We start from the raw sequence: 17,892 nt of genomic DNA on the forward strand, positions 1-17,892 counted from the left end.
ATATTAACCCAAAACTGAGTTATTCATAGCATCAATGTTCAAGCTGCTCTTTTCCAGCTTAAGATTTTAACTTAGCTTTGTTAAGAACAGATCACAGTTTAATATTGTCCATGAGTCGTGTGGACCTCTTTTATAATGCTTCTGTCTTTTTAAAAGTTAGACGGCCCCAGGTCACCGTCCACTTTCATTGGATTTAAAAGAGCTGCATTAACCTGTAACATCTCCTTTATAACAGTATAAAGTCATTTAATGATAAACCTAAGTACAAGCACAGAATACACAAACCAGTCATAGTAGTACATGCGTTTAGCAGAAAGATTCACAAGAAAGCTGCAACACACATGCAGATTAAGAGATTTAGCATTAATTGGTGAAATCAAAACAGCGTCCCATGCTAGTCAGTACATTAGAACCCATATTTTAGCGGTTAGCATTAGAGATGGTGCTAAACATTGTAAATAATTCAACTCCCGCAGGACCTTTTTCAGTGAGGAAACGTACTTCCTTTCACTATGAATAACCTGAACAAAGAAAACATAAATGTTTCCACAAGCATGACTAAAACTAGATTCTTACATTGTCTGTCTGAAGAAAATTCACATATTTCTATGATATTTTGTCCCATGATAAAGGCTTAGGCTCCCACACATGCACAGTAGTTTATGGTATTCTGGAAAGTTTAACTTATTTATTTTTTGTTGCAAGTGTATCATTCATGTCAGTTGCACAAATAAAGTGGGACGATATATGCAATGAAGTTTAAAATTTAGGGTTAGAGGTTTTTAAAAAAATAAAGTATGAGCAATGCTAATAGTGACGCTTACCTAATGTTTCTTGTAACACAAATTATTGTAAAGAAAAGAACAGATAAGACTGAACTAGAAAACGTGCATGCTCCTGCTTTGGGTGGCATTCAAGACACTGATGCCGTGCAGTAGTTAAGTAGAGGATAGCCATAGCTGGTTATGTTCGAGATGACCACATGTGCCTTACCAGAAAAGAGTGTGTGTGTGTTTAAGCAAACCACACAGGACAAAGCCAGAGAGGGAGCACACACAGAGCTCAGAGAGGTCAGGGATCAATGCAGGAGCTGGATCTCTATACACCATGTACTTACATTCTTTACATGTTCTGAGGTAATGGGCTGGTTGTTACGATCAATCGCACCTTCAGCTACTATTATGATATTCAGCCTTTTCATTCCTGCTCGTTTCTATGAGGGTAAGAGACAGGTCACAAACTGATGACAAAAACAACGGGAGAGAGTCAAAAAGCTGGAATTGAGGCTGCAGAAGTGGCCCATGAAGTAAATAGCCACTTACTGAAACACCATTTCTAATGAAGTAACTTTTGCTCAAGTTGCTCAAAGTAACGAGAGTGGCTTGCTCCTTGCAAGATTACCTACCCAGATCTTTAACCAATACACCACACGACCCAGTTAAGGTGCATTCTTTCTAACAGCAATTCAATTCAATTGTTCGCCAAGTCGCTGTACTTTTGGTCCAGGACTCCAAATGGCTGTTCTGCTGTTCAAGGTCTTTAAGTTCATGGTTGGGCGGCAAATTGCTGTACTGTTGGTCAATGTCCACAAGTTGCTATATTGTTGTTCAATGTCCCAAAGTCGATGTGCTGTTGGTCAAGCAGTTGCTGTACTGTTGAACATGGTCACCAAGTCGCTATACTGTTGTTCGAGGTCCTCAAATGGCTGTGCAGTTGGTCAAGGTCTTAAAGTCAATATACTATTGGTCAGCAAGTTGCTGTAGTTACTGTAGATTAAGGTAACCAATTCATTGTTCACATTCTGTTGGTTGAGGTTTCCAAGTTGCTATACTTTTGGCCGAGGTCACCACATGGCTGTGTTGTTGGTCAAGGTCTGGAATTGTTCACCAAGTTGCTGTATTTTTGGTTGAGGTCGCCAATGCTGATGGTCAGCTGATGGTACTGCTGGTCAAGGACTACAGGTGGCTGTACTGCTGTTCAAGATCTTTAAGTCACTATACGGTTGGTTGGCAAGTTGCTGTACTGTTGGTCAATGTCTACAAATCACCATATTGTTGTTCGATGACCTAAAGTAGCTGTGCTGTTGGACAAGGTTTTAAAGTAGCTATACTGTTGATTGAGAAGTTGCTGTACTGTTGATCATGGTCACCAAGTCGCTACACTTTTGGTCAATGTCTACAAGTAATTATTTTGTTGTCCGATGTCTCCAAGGGCCCTATTTTAATGATCTAAGCGCATGGTCTAAAGCGCACGGCGCAAGTACACTTAGGGCGTGTCCAAATCCACTTTTGCTAGTTTAACCAGGTGCGTGGTCTAAAAGGGTTGTCCCTATTCTCATAATGAGTAATGGGTGTGTTTTGGGATTTACGTGCATTAAACTAATTTGAGTCTCATCTCCCATTCCCTTTAAATGCCAGTTGCGCTCGCGCCATGGCAGATTCACTATTTACATGACGGAATTTGATAGTGGAAAGACCGAAGCTGTCTCCAGAGCGCAAACGGATCTGCTCGTGCGCAAGGTTAAAGCCCACAAGCAGACAAGCCGGATTCCACCATATCTTTATGTACACCATAATAATCCTTTACATTGTAATCCAAGCAGAGTGTACGCGCATTGTGGACCCTCCACATAAAAAAAAAAAAATATTGCGACTTGACATTAGACCAGGTTTCAGTTGGTCAATGGCACAATCTATTTCTGTTGTTTCTAATTTCTGTTACACACCTCGTTTTCAGACCAGCACGTCCATGGGCACACAAATGGGCGCAAATGCATTTGCTATTTAAACAGCGTGGCGCAGGACGTGAAAATGATAACTGCGTCGGACTGAAACTAGCAAAAAACACTTGCGTCGCACTTGGCGGTGCATTGCTCCGGGTGTAAGATAGGACCCCAAGTGTCTGTGTTGTTAGTCAATGCCTTAAAGTCACTATTTTGTTGGATCTTTACTTTTTGTTGGTCAAGGTTTTTGTTGGTCAAGGTTTTTGTTGTTTGCAGACTTCACTTGGTTATGCTGTTGGGCGAAGTCTTGAGGTTAATATACTGTTGATCACTGTCAGTTGAGGACACCAAGTCACTGTTCGTATAATGATGGTGTACTTTTGACTGAAGTCGCTGTGCTGTGGTCAAAGTTTCCAAGTCACTGTACTTTTGGTCAAGGCCAGCAAGACTAGTGGACTGTGGTTTTCAAATGCTTTAGGCAGTTGTGCTAAACACTTCGCCACTTTGCCAAAGATCTTTGTCGATTATGATGCCTCAAATTGCCAGATCTTATTGAAAAAGAATGATTTGTGCTGTCAGTGTGAAAGCCCTTGTACATCGTGTGGCATGTGGTAGAATTTGTAGCATGTTTTTGCAACAAGTCTTACGGTCGTTTTGGAGTTTTACTGGAGATGGGCAACTGCAGATCTAGAGGATTCCAGATTTTTGCTCTCTCCCTTTGAAAACATCCAGTACTCACATCCTTGACTATACTAGAAGTAATAGCTTTTCCATGTCTGTCAATGGCTCCTTCAGCGACTATGATTATGTTCAACCTTGAACCTCTGGATCGAGTCTGGGGCAGTGAACACATTTGTTCCACAAAATCATATGCATGTTACAAACAGTAGAATAAATTCAGGAAGTGGAAAATGAATTCATTGTACACAGAAGACTCTGGAATAAATACCTTTTTTAAACTATAAATGTGTATGTATAACCAATTTTTTAGTAGTGTGTCTAATGCAAGTAGTATGACTATTTTCATAAGCTACGTCTCTAGCAAGTAGTGATGGAAAGCTATACATTTCATTGAACATTCTACTTTATCATGAGTGAAGCTTCACTGTAGTTCATCTAATTTATTTAATAAGCAACAGTTTTAGATTTACTTCCCCAAAACTGTGTACAACCACAAGCATACTTTAATGGTTTTGATGATTTTTCAGCTGAAAAACTAGTAAGAATAAATCTGAAAGAAAGTGTGAGCACTAATAACATAAGAAGTATAGCATGTGTGCTGCATGTAGATTTAGTGAGGAATTATGTATTTTTGTTTTACCGCAGAGAGTTTTTGACACATTTTCTCTTCCCAGCCATCCTCAGGGGGCATTTCAGGAATCAACACCCAGTCAGCTCCACATGCCAGGGCACTCACCAATGCCAGATAGCTTCATACACAAGCGCATACAGATATAGAAAACAGTGTCTGATTTGACAGTAGACAGCATCATTTCACCGTTAAACCTAAAAATCATGCCAATAATATGTTTTGAACAAATCCAGGGCAAAATGGATTGTGCTAATCTTACCCACAATGCCTGCCCATCACCTCCAGCACAAATGTCCTCTGGTGACTGTAAACCACAAAAAAATGATTAGCCAATAAATGTGAATTGGCATATTTGTTCACAAGAAACAACTTGCACAACTGGAAACTTTTTCTGCTTGGTTACGGACTGTTGAAGTACCTCTGAGCTGTAGTCATGATTGCATCCACCACCTCAATGATTCTGTGGAGGGCTGAGTCTGTTCCTATTGTCATGTCGGTGCCACAGAAGTCATTGTCAATAGAGCCCACCATGCCCACAATGTGAAGAGCAGAGTATTTCTGAGCCGCCTCCTCATCAATCAGATCTATAATAAAAAATAACAACAACAAAAAATGCAACATGAAAGCTCATAAGATCAAATTCTAGATAATATGTTTGTATTATTATTTGCATATCAGTCTGTTTGATTTTTATTTTTTTGGCTAATTTAAGCCTAATTAAATAGTTCTTAACCAATATTTCAGATAACTTCAAGCTAAAGATAGCTAGAACGCTTTTTATGTGAAATAAACAACACCCTCAAAATACTAATTGTATTTCTATTGTGTCTGCAGCTCATACTTTGCTGGACCAGCTCTGCCAGCAGGCCGCTCCACTCCTCTCTGAAGAGATTGGCCCCGGTCAAACTGCCGTCTCCTCCAATCACGCACAGGTTGGTGATGCCCCTTTTCACCAGGTTATGAGCCGCCTTCAGACGACCCTCGTGCGTGCGGAAATCTTTGCATCGTGCGCTGCCGATAACAGTGCCACCCTGAAACACAATCACACAAAATCTTAACATTGTAAAAATGAGATTGAAAAGGTATTGGCCCATTACTTGGTGTTTGCTGAATGGTCAGAGCACCCTGTGACGTTTAAAGATGTCAGTTTCTCCTTAAAAATGGTAACCACAGCAGGGCTTTTTAAGACTTACGCAAATAAAATGAATACCATTATGGGTAAGGTGCAGGGCATTGTCCAGGGTAACATCCTAAACTGTAAAATGACTGTAAATATGATGATTGTAACAATAAAAAATTGAAATAATACAGGTTTTGACAAAGCCAAAAACTTGTATAAAATGATAAATCTCACATTTCAGTCTTTAAACATTTGTTTTTAAGAATAGGGATGAGTCAAAATTATAAATATCTAGTTCAGTAATGAAACCCCAGTAATAAAGGTCCTTTACATGCAATCTACAAGCAATCACATCATTACAGCATGACACCAGCTGACTAGCCTTTGCTGATCCTGCTGCCAACGAGATTGCTTGCTCAACATTAAATAGTCTGGTTCATTGTTTGCTGTAAGCTAGTCCTGCAGAGCGCTATTAGAGTTCCTCTGAAACCCTCCACCTCCCCCAGCTCCACCTGCCTAGATCTGCTACGAGATTTATGCATGTCTGTTAGGGCTGCACAATATATAGAAATTATTGAAATATCGCAAATGCATATATCGCGATATGCATATCGCAACGGCTTGCAATAACTGTCATGAACTAAAGACAAAGAGAAAATCACTCACTGCTCTCGGCTGAATAACTTCTGTAGCTTTAATATTTAATTCATAAAGTGAAAACTAAGCAGTGTTTTAATTTTACATTTGATTATTCAGTTTCTGTTGTTAAATAAATCTAATGTAGGATAACCTGAAACCCTAAACCCTGTGGTTTACACTGATGTTAAAATAACACTTCTTATGTTACAGTAAAACACTGCTGTTCACTTTCAGAAGTTGTAGGGGTGTTTTCTCGTCACAAAAAGAATGTGAAACACGCATGCAGGTTAATTTTAAATATATTTTAAAGATAATTTAAGTTTATTTTACACACTTTAAGCATTATCGAATATCGCATTATTTAATGAATTATCGCATTTCGCAATTTTCTTCTGTTTATAAACAGAACATTTTCTTCTGTTTGTCTGTTTATAAACTGCAGCAGCAACATATCTTGCATGCTTAGCATGTCAGTGTATCTATTAGCAGTTGCAAGGCTATTCATACAGCAGCAATAATCAAAATCAGCAGCAGCAGCAGTGTAACAGATCTAGTCCACCAAGACCAAATACATTAACATTGCCATATTAAAAAAACATGCTAAAACTATTCAGAGTTGTCCTGATCAAATATGGGTTGATTTTCACTTTGGTCTGAACAAACACTCTCTGACAGGTTGAGCTGGTAACCCGTTTACAAAGCAGCAGTGCTTGTTAGAATGAGGCAACACGTTTGCATCTATGATATAAACACCAAAAAATCGATCATAACTCCAGTAAACTATGGAGTGCCGCAGAGATCTGTGTTAGGCCCTCTGTTATTCTCAATATATATGCTGCCACTTGGAAATATTATAAGGAAACATGGAATTAGTTTCCATTGTTATGCTGATGACACTCAAATCTATATTTCATCACGGCCGGATGAAAACGCTAAATTATCCAAATTGACAGAGTGTGTTAAAGATATAAAAGATTGGATGACGTGCAATTTTCTTTTATTAAATCCAGACAAGACAGAGGTACTAATCATCAGTTCAAAAAACCGCCCACAAAACCTCTCACAATACAACTTTAACATAGTAGGATGTCCTGTTACTTTATCCTCTACAGTAAAAGACCTGGGTGTTATACTAGACTGCAACCTGTCTTTTGAAAATCATATTTCATATGTTACAAGAACAGCCTTTTTCCACCTTAGAAACATTGCTAAGCTACGTAATATCCTATCAGTTTCTGATGCAGAAAAGTTAGTTCATGCATTCATGACCTCGAGACTAGATTACTGTAATGCTTTATTAGCTGGTTGTCCTGCATCCTCAATAAACAAGCTACAGTTAGTCCAAAATGCCGCCGCTAGAGTTCTTACTAGATCAAGAAAATATGATCATATAACACCGATTTTATCATCACTACATTGGTTACCTATAAAGTTCTGTATTAATTACAAGGTATTGCTACTGACTTATAAAGCCCTAAACGGCTTAGCTCCAGTCTATTTAACGGATCTTCTATCGCCCTATAATCCATCGCGCTCTTTAAGATCAATAAATTCGAGGCTTTTGGTCATACCTAGGATATCCAGATCCACCAAAGGAGGGAGATCATTTTCACATTTAGCTCCAAAACTCTGGAATAGTCTTCCAGATACTGTTCGTTGCTCAGACTCGCTCTCCCAGTTTAAAACTAGATTAAAGACGCATCTCTTCAGCCAGGCATTCATATAATATTTTTAATCTTACAGTTAAATCCGACCTCTAGTTCATAAACGCCAGAGGAGAACTGGCCCCCCGACTGAGCCCGGGTTCTCCCAAGGTTTTTTTTTTTCTCCATTAGGTCACCTGATGGAGTTTTTCGGTTCCTTGCCACTGTTGCCTTTGGCTTGCTCAGTTGGGGATACTTAATTTAATTAATCAATCAACAATACTATTGATCAGCATTACCAAACATGGACGTTTTCCACTAGAAACAAACACTGATGTACTATCTTATTTAATACTGTGAAGCTGCTTTGATACAATCTGTATTGTGAAAAGCGCTATATAAATAAACTTGACTTGACTTGACTTGACACCATAAGGTAAACATTTTCATAAATGATCAAGAGTTGATCATAAGCAATCGCTTGGCATAAACGCATGGTATTAATTTATTGCGAACTGCTCTGAAACCGCAAGCCTGTAGAATGCGCAACTTTTACTTTGAATCACGCGTAGCTCACATTTAATTAAATCATAGCCTTTTAAAGTTTAATAATCAATCGCATTAGGCTGTATTGTGATTCCTGTTTTCTATCCCCAAATACCTCTTGAAATCAGATATTTGAGACTTCTATATGGCCTTAAATTCGTGGGGACTATGAATAGTAACCGATGACCTTGTGACAGTACGAGGAGAGGTATGTACAGTGCTTTGAGGGGTCGTATGATTCTCATCACACTCACCACTTGCAGCATGCTGGACACACTCTCCCATTTCGCCTCCTTGATGTTGTCGCCTCCATCCACCATACCCTGATAACCCTGTAAGTCACACACACAAACACATAAATACAATCCCTCCTCCTATCCTTCAATGACCTCTTAGTCACCAGAAATGAATTCAATTCTCTAGGTAATCGTATGAAGCAGCTTACTGAGATTGGCACGCAATGTTCTGGCTTGGCAAAGACATGGCTTTGTGTTTACAAAATGTCTCTACATGGCACAGTCTTGATATTAAAGATGAAGTGTGTCATTTCTGCATCATTAGCAACACTTGCAAACACTTTGCCTTAGCAAACGATTTAACAAATGACACGTTTCACCTTAAAGAATGAGGGTGGAATCAGGAGAAAATGGATGTGTGGGTTTCTTCACTGAAGCCATTGCATAAGAGCACAGTGGGCGACGGTATTTGGCCTATCACAGCCAGACATCTCAGGGCTTACATGCCATGTGATGCTAATGGAAAATTCATGTTTATATGAGGCCAGGTATATAGGCCTTTAACTCAAAACAGTTCTGCTATTCCAACAACTCTGTAGTAGATTAATATAATGTCTAATGCATGACTTATTTAACTAAAAAGGCTGTGTGTACTCATAATACCGTCTTGAGTATTAACATTTTTATATTGGAAATAAATGATTGGCCATTTGGAAAGGGTGAACAGCAACATCGAGAGCCATTAGACCCATATGTTACACAGCACTGACATAGACACTAGTTTGTTTACACATAAATATAAGTATATACAGCATGTAAAGACATCCCAGTCTTACAGTATCATCAATTCTGTATGGATGAAGTAGAGACTGACCTCATGAACAAAGTAGACTTTGGCTCCTACATAGATTCCCATACGGACAACAGCCCGAACAGCAGCATTCATCCCTGGATGTAGAGAAACACCACACAAATCACTTTAGAGAAGGATATCTATAGTATAATACTAAGAAAACAGGTTATAAATGGCTATTTGTTTAGGTTTGCACTGGAAGTCATTTTCTTCCATGTTTGGTCAACTGTTGCTCGCCTCCTCCTATAATAACTCACTCAGACTTCAGACTTAAAGTGCCTCTCTGTGCAAGCAATGGGTAGGAAATATAGCTTTCAATGTCAATGCTTCTGTGTGCTATGATGTCCATAACATAAAAAAAATGGTTAAATCTGCTTTAATATCATTTGCTAAATTTGCTCACTGAAAGCTACACTGCTGTTATTAGGCAACACATTACAACTGACTGGGAAGAAATGACTAAGAAAGGCAGAACAGCTCGATTTCTTAAAGAAAAAAAGGTGATCACACTTCAGCAGTTTCATATCATAGTCCAGTGTCTACACTATTTCTATCCAGAGTTTATAAGCAATAAGAAGGTCTTTATACACATGTACTGTGCACTAGTTTGCGTGAGTATAAATGAGTTTTCAAACTAAAGAGTGCTAGGTGGTACGTGGAAGAGCTTAGAGAACTTTAGAGAAAAACTGTGTAAAAAAAGGAAAATAAATAAATAAAAATAGGATTAAACTATATAAATATATCTGATTAAAATAAAAAAAATAATATATAAATATTTGTATTTACATAAACATAAATAAACATATTCAAATAAATAAATAAAAATGATTAAAATAAATACATATTTTTTTATTTAAAACATTAAATTAATACTTTTGGTTAAAATAAATAAATTAAAATAAAGAAAGAAAGAAAAAACAAATGTAAATGTAAAAATAAATGTAAAAAGATACAATTAACATTAAAAATATTAAGATAAATAAAATGTTATACATTTGATTACACAATTAATTAATTAATTAATTTAATTGATTTAATTTTTTATATATATATATAAAATACAGTTAACTTTTAACATTAGTTCTACAGTGGATTTTAGGATGGGGGTCCCTTGCATGTGGATGATCATATTTGTGGGTCTATGGCATACAAGACTGAATAGACCTAGTAAAAAACGAAGTATACATCGGGTTTTACATGGAAAACTATCTTCATTTCATATTTGTTTTTTCTTTTCTTTTTTGTGTTCTTTGGCAGAACGGTATTCATATGGGAACAACAATGCTAGGTGGTCAACAGCTGATATGCTGGTCTGTAGATATAGCCTAGGTTCCTTCTACACTGTAAGTTTCATTGTTCACCAAGTCTGATGTCAGATGAGAGATCTAGCAGCCCAACAGGTGCTGAAAAAGTCAATGACAGGTGTCAATTACACCATGATATCAATCTGAGTGTCACTGTCTATCAGCTTATCTAAACAGACAACAAATGCAGTCCTGCTATGTGTGTCCTGCAGCTGCTCTAAAGTATCAATGAATGAATGCATCTATAACACGTATTCGAGTGACTGGGAAATGTGCACGTATACATTAAGCCACCGAACTGACTAATATTGCATGAGTGTTACATCAGATCAGAGTCACTACTGGAGTGACACTGCATTTGGTGACTCATTAACTACTATGAAATGATATGTAAATTTTTACCACACAGTAACTTACAAACGAAGAACATTTGCATTTCTCATATGAGTTGCAGAGAAATCTCGTGAAAAAGAGTACACTGCGTACTACTAAAAAAAGAAATAATAAGCTTAAAAATAATACTTTCATAAAGGAGTGCCTGAAATGGTCTCATAAACTAGATTGCCATTTCTAAAGGAACTACTAGTCTTTGCAATGTGGTTGTAAAAGTGCACTTCGTGTGCACATCTGAACTAACCGCTTTTTATTATTATTGTAGCCAAATATGACTAGACTGTGTTACGCAAGTCATTATAAAGGTCATATCAGGTAAAAACAGCGTCTTTGGGTATTCAATTCAATGCACGTATTCAATTCTTACAGCAAATGTATGATGTTTAATTATGACTGGGTGAACGTGACTTTGGTTTATGAAGCGGCGCGCGTTGGTCACATGACTCAGATTCCTGTGACGTAAGTCACCGGCTCAAACGCGACTCCTCACGTACGCATCCTGTCTACGCGCTAAACCCTTAAAGTCACATAATTCACCTCTTCTTTACAAAACAAGCCACTTAATGAAGAAGAAAAAAAAAAAAACATGACTTTTAAAAAAGCACCTGCACGCGATAAACACAGGAAAGTGACTGATACGCGCAGCCACTTCCTGGTTGAAGGCGGAAAAAACTTCATATCGATGATTGACAGACAGAAAAGCGCCGATATGAGGTAAAAGACATGACGGTTATTCATATTGCAAACATAAGCAAGCATGAGAATATTTTAGGCTCGATTGTGGCAGTGAAGATGACATGCTACGTGCTCTTCGTGAAGGTCACGTGATTCCGCAATGCAGTGACATGCATTTGGAATAAATGCTATTCAATCACATACACACCTAATGTTACATAATAGAGACGTTAGGAAAAGCTGCCCGTTATCTGAAAACGTTATGACAGAAATGAAAGCTTCACTGTCATCTGTAATGTATGTAGCAGGATGAGCTCAAATGTATTTAGTGTATGATTTGCATCCTCACCATCATCTCAACCTACATTTGAACTGATATTAGCCAGCCTGAACAGCCAGCTGTGGTGGATCTAAATAATAAATGACAGACATTCCTATGCCCTAAACCCGATTACCTAAACATCAACCACGTGTCAGTCAAACGCATTACAATGCAATATGTATGACCTTGTGATTATCTGATGGTTACATGTCAATCTCCTCAGGCCCTCAAGGGCCGTTTCATCCATCCTAACGAGAAGCAAATCGAAGTATGAGGTTCTAATAAAGTTGCATTTATACAGTGCAACTGATATAATGACGGAGCAGTCCATTTAACACTGCTAACAGTGATTCGCACTGTATAATAAGTACCAGAATGAACGTCAAATGTCATAATGATACGGTGTAGAGAACATTCAGAACATTTTAATAGAAAATAACTCTGATATAATCATGAGTTAAAGTGATACAATATAGGAAAACGATCATGAGATGTCAGTGAGCTCTTCTACTGTAAGTTACCTTGAGCATCTCCTCCGCTCGTCAGCACTGCTATGGCTTTCCCAGCGCCCGTCAGGTTCTCGAAGAACTTCTTATTGTCTGGCTGAGCCATTTTCCCTTTTTTTTAATACTTACAATATGTTAAAACAATAATTAATAAATTAAATTCTGTAAGTGCGCCGGTTGAGGGACTCTATCCTCCCCTCTCCTCTTCTCTCACCAGCGGTCTCCTCTCCTCCTGTACGCCCTCTCCTCAACCTGCATCAACAGTTTATGTGACTGACAGCTTTCTCAGCCAATGGCTGAATAGATCACGAATTCTTGTCAGGATGTTGACCAATAGTAGACGCTCTCGGCGACGTTTCCGTGTAGGAAGATGATGTAGGCGGGACGATCATTTTGCATTGGACAAATATGGTCCGGAAACTATTTCTTCTGGTAACTTGTCAGACGCCTGTCAAAGAGCAAAATAGTTCAAATTTAATTTACAGTATGTTACACCTATAATTTTTTTTATTATTATTATTTTTACCGTACAATTAAACTATTAAAGTGAACATGGGCGTGATTACAATCTTGCTAGCCATTTGATTTGTGTAGCTTTTAAACCGTTATTTGTATGCTGTCGTCTGTTGGTTAGTATAAGAACTGCAAGGGAATTCAGTCACAATCCCAGGTCAGTATTGATGTTGTTTCTAAGAATGAAGATTATATTCTAATATAGGCTATTCTTCCAACTGATCATATTAGGTTAGATTAGATTAGATTTGTTTTATTCAAAATATTGTTAATATGCAAAAACAAAATATTGTTTTATTAATTTGTTCCCCCTTTTGTTTTATAGTACCATTATACTAACACATTATCCACCGGTTTCACAGACAAGGCTTAAGTAGTCAGAAACTAAAATGTATGTATGAGCTGATAATGAGGATATTATTATGTTGAGGGATAATGTAGAGCGAGGCGTTTACAGGACTCTGCTTCGTGGGGTCAACAGCTATGACATGGCTACCTACCAGATACATCAATAATTTGACACAAAATATTGATTTAAAAAGGAGTTTATTGATTTAAAAATGATTGTATTGCTTCCGCTAAAGAAAATAGTTCCGTTTTTACGGTTAGAATCCTGCGTCCATAGCAACGCTCTGTTTTTCATGGCAACGGTGTTATCCTTAGCAGCGGGATGTAAGGGTTAATGCCCGCTTATACCATGGTCACTTGCCAAATAACACATTTTTAAAACATTAGTTTATATTTTAATTAGTTTTACAATCGAAATCTAAAGTTCTCTTACGAGAGTACTCTCGTGTTGCGTAAGTTTAGCTTACGCTACGGGAAAACTCCTTTTCTCGAGAATACTGAAGCAAAAAATTATCCTTAATTTTTAGAATGTAAAACGCATTTGCTGCAGCAGGCAGACATAGGCGAGACAGCTCGCGCGCCTATTGGCTGCTCTGCGGCAACTGCTGCAACCCCCCGCTCCCTTTCTCCCCGAGCTGCACGATGAGCTCTCCAAGTCATGGGGAGCCCCGTACTCGGCCAGGCTAAGATCCTTTGTCTCTTCGACGCTTTTCCTGGTTGACGGCGCGAAAGACAGGGGATATGTTTCTGTTCCTCCCGTTGAGGAAGCTGTAGCGACTCACTTGTGCCCGCCCTCTGCGGGATGGCGGTCCAAGCTGAGTCTGCCTACTAAAGCCTGCCGGACGACTTCGACGCTGATTGGTCGCGCCTACGCCGCCGCCAGTCACGCTCTGCATACCATGGCCGTTTTGCTGATTTATCAGGCCAACCTTCTCCGGTCGCTGGACGAGGCTGGCCCATCTGCGGAGAGCGTGACGGATCTGAGAAGCGCGACGGATTTAGCTCTCAGAGCTACCAAGACCGCTGCTCAGGCTATCGGCCGCAACATGGCCGCTCTCACTGTCACTGAGCGTCACCTATGGCTAACGCTGTCCGACATGTCTGAGTCTGACCACGCCACCTTCCTCGACGCTCCCGTATCACCAACTGGTCTGTTCGGTCCCTCGGTGAAGGGCTTTGCGGAGCGATACACTGAGGTGCAGCAAATGTCTCAGGCTATGAGACACTTTTTGCCGCGGCGTTCCAGTTCCGCAGCACGCCGCGCTAGGAAGCAGCCGCCCGCTCGGAAAACAGCGCCCCCACCACCTCCTCCGCCCGCCTCACAACAGCGCCAGGCTCGGGATGCACGTCAGCGCTCGCGCTCTACCAACCGCCGCAGACCGCCTCCCACCCGGGTACCCAGGCACAAGCTCGCGCCGAGCTTTGAGCCTCCCAAGTCTTCCTAGCCACCCTAGGAAAGCGCCGATGGTCAAGTCCCGCTGCGGCCGGACCACCATCGAAGTATGCACGAACCGCTCTCTCAGTTCCCTCAACAGAGGCGACTCGAAGGGTGTATTTAGCAGCCAACGAGCCAGTTTCTCAACTCGCTCGCCTGCACACAAACGGCGTTTTCACGGCGACCCACATATTTCTCAAAAAGAGCATTATACAGGGTCACATTCCGGTTCAGGCCGAAGGTGTTTTAAATGTAGGACAGGTGCCCACTGCCCAGTGCCCACCCCTGCACAAAAACACTACCCTCACTTTGTGTCACACTCATCCAAGGTCGAAAACTATAAAGCTGGCTCATGCCGCTCGACCACTAAGGCCGTGTGTCCACCAAAGCGTTTTTTCACGCGGCTGGCGTGTTTTTTCAATTGTTTTCAATGGGAGCGCCGCGTTTTTAAAACGCCATGAGCGTAACGAGGCGCTGAGCGTCTTTATCATGCTGAAGCGCTGAGCGTTCGGCGTTTTTTACAGGTCGCCGAGAGTTGAAGAAGTCACTTTTTACCCAACCGTCCAATCACAGTGGAGGAGGGGCAGGACTAATACCACACCGACCAACCGCGTCCGCCACATTCTGCTTGTACAACGTACGTCAACAGATGACAACAACAAGCATAATAACGGAACAAAATCATTTAAAACAAGAGCCAGAGAAAATACATTACATTATATTGACATTTTAATATAGAATCAACACAGAAACAAAATATGTGTGAAATGAGATACTAGTAACACTTTCGCGGATATTCCGTATCATAACAAGCAAAGTGTCTCAACTGCGCTATGCACACACATAGCACCTCAGTGTATGAGCCCAGAGCGCGCTGGCAGTGTGGTGAGTGCAGGTCACGTGTCTGCCTCTCAGCGCACACACTTTGTGAACAGCTCGCAGCGCCGCGTGTGTCTGTATTAAAGCATCTTCCCGCTCACACGGCCGGAGTGCCAGTTACAGAAATACTGCGCGAAGCACTGTATGCCCCACTCGAAATGAACATGATGGACGAAGTACGTCATCATGGCTGGGTCTCCGGGTCCCCGAATCTGAGCGACCAGAACCCAGATTTCATTCTACCCCTGGCCATTCACGCGAGAGCGTGGGAAAGCATCCCAGGGGCTTCGAAATGGGTGCTAAAAATAGTGAAGCAGGGCTACTCGCTACAGTTCGCTCGCAGACCACCGCGCTTCACAGCCCGGGTCGAAACCTCGGTGAATCAGGAAGTAGCACACCTACTTCGCACCGAGATAGCGAATTTACTGAGAAAAGGGGCTGTGGAAACCGTCCCCTCAGCAGAAAGCGAGTCGGGGTTTTACAGCCATTACTTCTTAGTACCAAAGAAGGACGGCGGGCTCCGCCCTATACTAGATCTCAGACACTTGAACAAAGCGCTGATGAAGCGTTCGTTCAAAATGATTACAACCAGACAAATTCTCGCTCGAATTCGACCCGGGGACTGGTTTATATCAGTGGATCTGAAGGACGCTTATTTTCAGATCCAAATAGCAGCCCATCACAGGCCGTTCTTGAGATTCGCCTTCGAGGGCCAGGCTTATCAGTACACCGTCCTTCCCTTCGGCCTGTCTTTGGCACCTCGTACATTTACGAAGTGCATGGACACGGCGCTCGCGCCCCTCAGACGAAGGGGCGTGAGAGTCCTGAACTATCTGGACGACTGGCTAATTATAGCACAGTCAAAAGAGGAATTGGTGTTACATAAAACACTACTGCTGACCCATCTCGAACAGCTGGGCCAACTGGAGTCAACTGGACCAAAAGCATTCTACTCCCCAGCCAGAAAATTTCCTTTCTGGGAATAGAACTGGACTCCAGCTCTATGGGACCGCGCCTGACACAGGAACGCGCGGCAGTGACATTCACTGTGGGGAAAAATCTCCCCCTCAGAGTGTTCCAGAGGATGATGGGTCTCGCGGAGAAGCGTCTCCACATAAACTGTCTAGAGATGAAAGCGGTCGAGAATGCCCTTCAGTTCTTCCTCCCTGCGCTAAGGAACCACCACGTTCTAGTCAGGACAGACAAGACGTCGGTGGTGTCCTACATAAATCGTCAGGGCGGTCTCAGGCCCCGGATCCAGCTTGCAATAGCAAAACGCCTCCTCATATGGAGCAAGCACAATCTGCGCTCGCTGAGAGCGGCGCATGTGCCGGGCGTCCTGAATGTGGGCCCAGATATGTTATCCAGGGCAAAACTCTCCCCAGGAGAGTGGTCCCTGCACCCCCTTACGGTGCGAAATATCTGGGACATTTTCGGCAGAGCAGAGGTAGACCTGTTCGCGTCGCAAACCAACGCTCACTGCCCAATGTTCTTCTCAAAAGAAAGGGATGCGCTGGCCCTAAACTGGCCCAGACGCCCTCTCTATGCGTTTCCCCCGGTCGCCTTGTTACCACAGGTAATCAAGCGAGTCAGGGAGAGCAAATGCTCGATGCTCCTCATAGCTCCGCTTCCCAGAACTGATGGAACTAGGGAGCGCGGCTCCATGGCCGATTCCGCTGAGAAAGGACCTGCTGTCTCAGGCCCAGGGCGCGATTTGGCACCCATACCCCGAGCTGTGGGCTCTACATGTATGGGCAATCAACTATCACCATTGCACCTCCCGGAGGGAGTGCTGAACACGATCACAGAGGCTAGAGCTCCGTCTACTAGACGGCTTTACACGTCTAAATGGTCAGTGTTCGCTGATTGGTGCTCAGCTCATGATTTAAACCCACTAAAAGGTGAGGTAACGGTGGTTCTTTATTTCCTACAAGAGCTGTTGGACAGCGGGAGAACCCCTTCCACGCTCAAAGTGTACGTGGCAGCGTTCACAAATCCTGCAAATGGCCAGTCGCTTGGAAAGAACGACCTCATAATTCGTTTCCTCAGGGGTGCTAGGAGGCTGAATCCTCCTCGGCCACCCTCGGTTCCGGTTTGGGACCTTTCCACGGTCCTCGAGGCCATGAAAGGCGAACCGTTTGAACCACTGCACGCGGTGGAGCTAAAATACCTGTCATTTAAAACCGCTTTTCTGCTGGCACTAGCTTCAGTAAAACGGGTGGGCGACCTGCACGCACTTTCAGTAAGCGCTACGTGCTTGGAATTTGGGCCTAATGACTCTAAAGTCATCCTCAAACCAAGTTACGTCCCAAAAGTGCTTGCGACTCCCTTCAGAGCGCAAGTTATCTCCCTCTCGGCCCTCCCTGCGTCTGACAGTGAGGCCGGGGTTAACCTTCTCTGCCCGGTGAGGGCATTAAGGATTTATGTAGAGCGCTCCGCCACTTTT

The 17,892-nt window shown here is 41.7% G+C and overlaps 1 protein-coding gene across 5 annotated transcripts in view; it reads right to left on the bottom strand.

Moving 5' to 3' along the window:
• pfkpa (phosphofructokinase, platelet a) overlaps positions 1-12,562 on the bottom strand; it is a 31,473-nt gene extending 18,911 nt beyond the window's left edge. For 2 of the 5 annotated variants that reach the window (XM_079863433.1, XM_079863435.1), the window contains exons 1-8: positions 12,287-12,537; positions 9,093-9,166; positions 8,237-8,314; positions 4,876-5,065; positions 4,453-4,618; positions 4,294-4,338; positions 4,044-4,152; positions 3,462-3,557 (exon numbers count right to left, since the gene is read on the bottom strand). In XM_079863433.1, coding sequence (XP_079719559.1) covers positions 3,462-3,557; positions 4,044-4,152; positions 4,294-4,338; positions 4,453-4,618; positions 4,876-5,065; positions 8,237-8,314; positions 9,093-9,166; positions 12,287-12,377 — 849 coding nt within the window. In that variant the 5' untranslated portion in view covers positions 12,378-12,537. Of the gene's footprint in view, positions 1-1,117; positions 1,214-3,461; positions 3,558-4,043; positions 4,153-4,293; positions 4,339-4,452; positions 4,619-4,875; positions 5,066-8,236; positions 8,315-9,092; positions 9,167-12,286 lie in introns of all 5 variants that reach the window. The other 3 variants (XM_079863436.1, XM_079863437.1, XM_079863434.1) reach the window with 2 other exon arrangements.
• Positions 12,563-17,892: the final 5,330 nt, after the last annotated feature.

Source organism: Squalius cephalus (assembly GCF_949319135.1).
Source record: "Squalius cephalus genome assembly, chromosome: 25".
NCBI classification, from domain to species: domain Eukaryota; kingdom Metazoa; phylum Chordata; class Actinopteri; order Cypriniformes; family Leuciscidae; genus Squalius; species Squalius cephalus.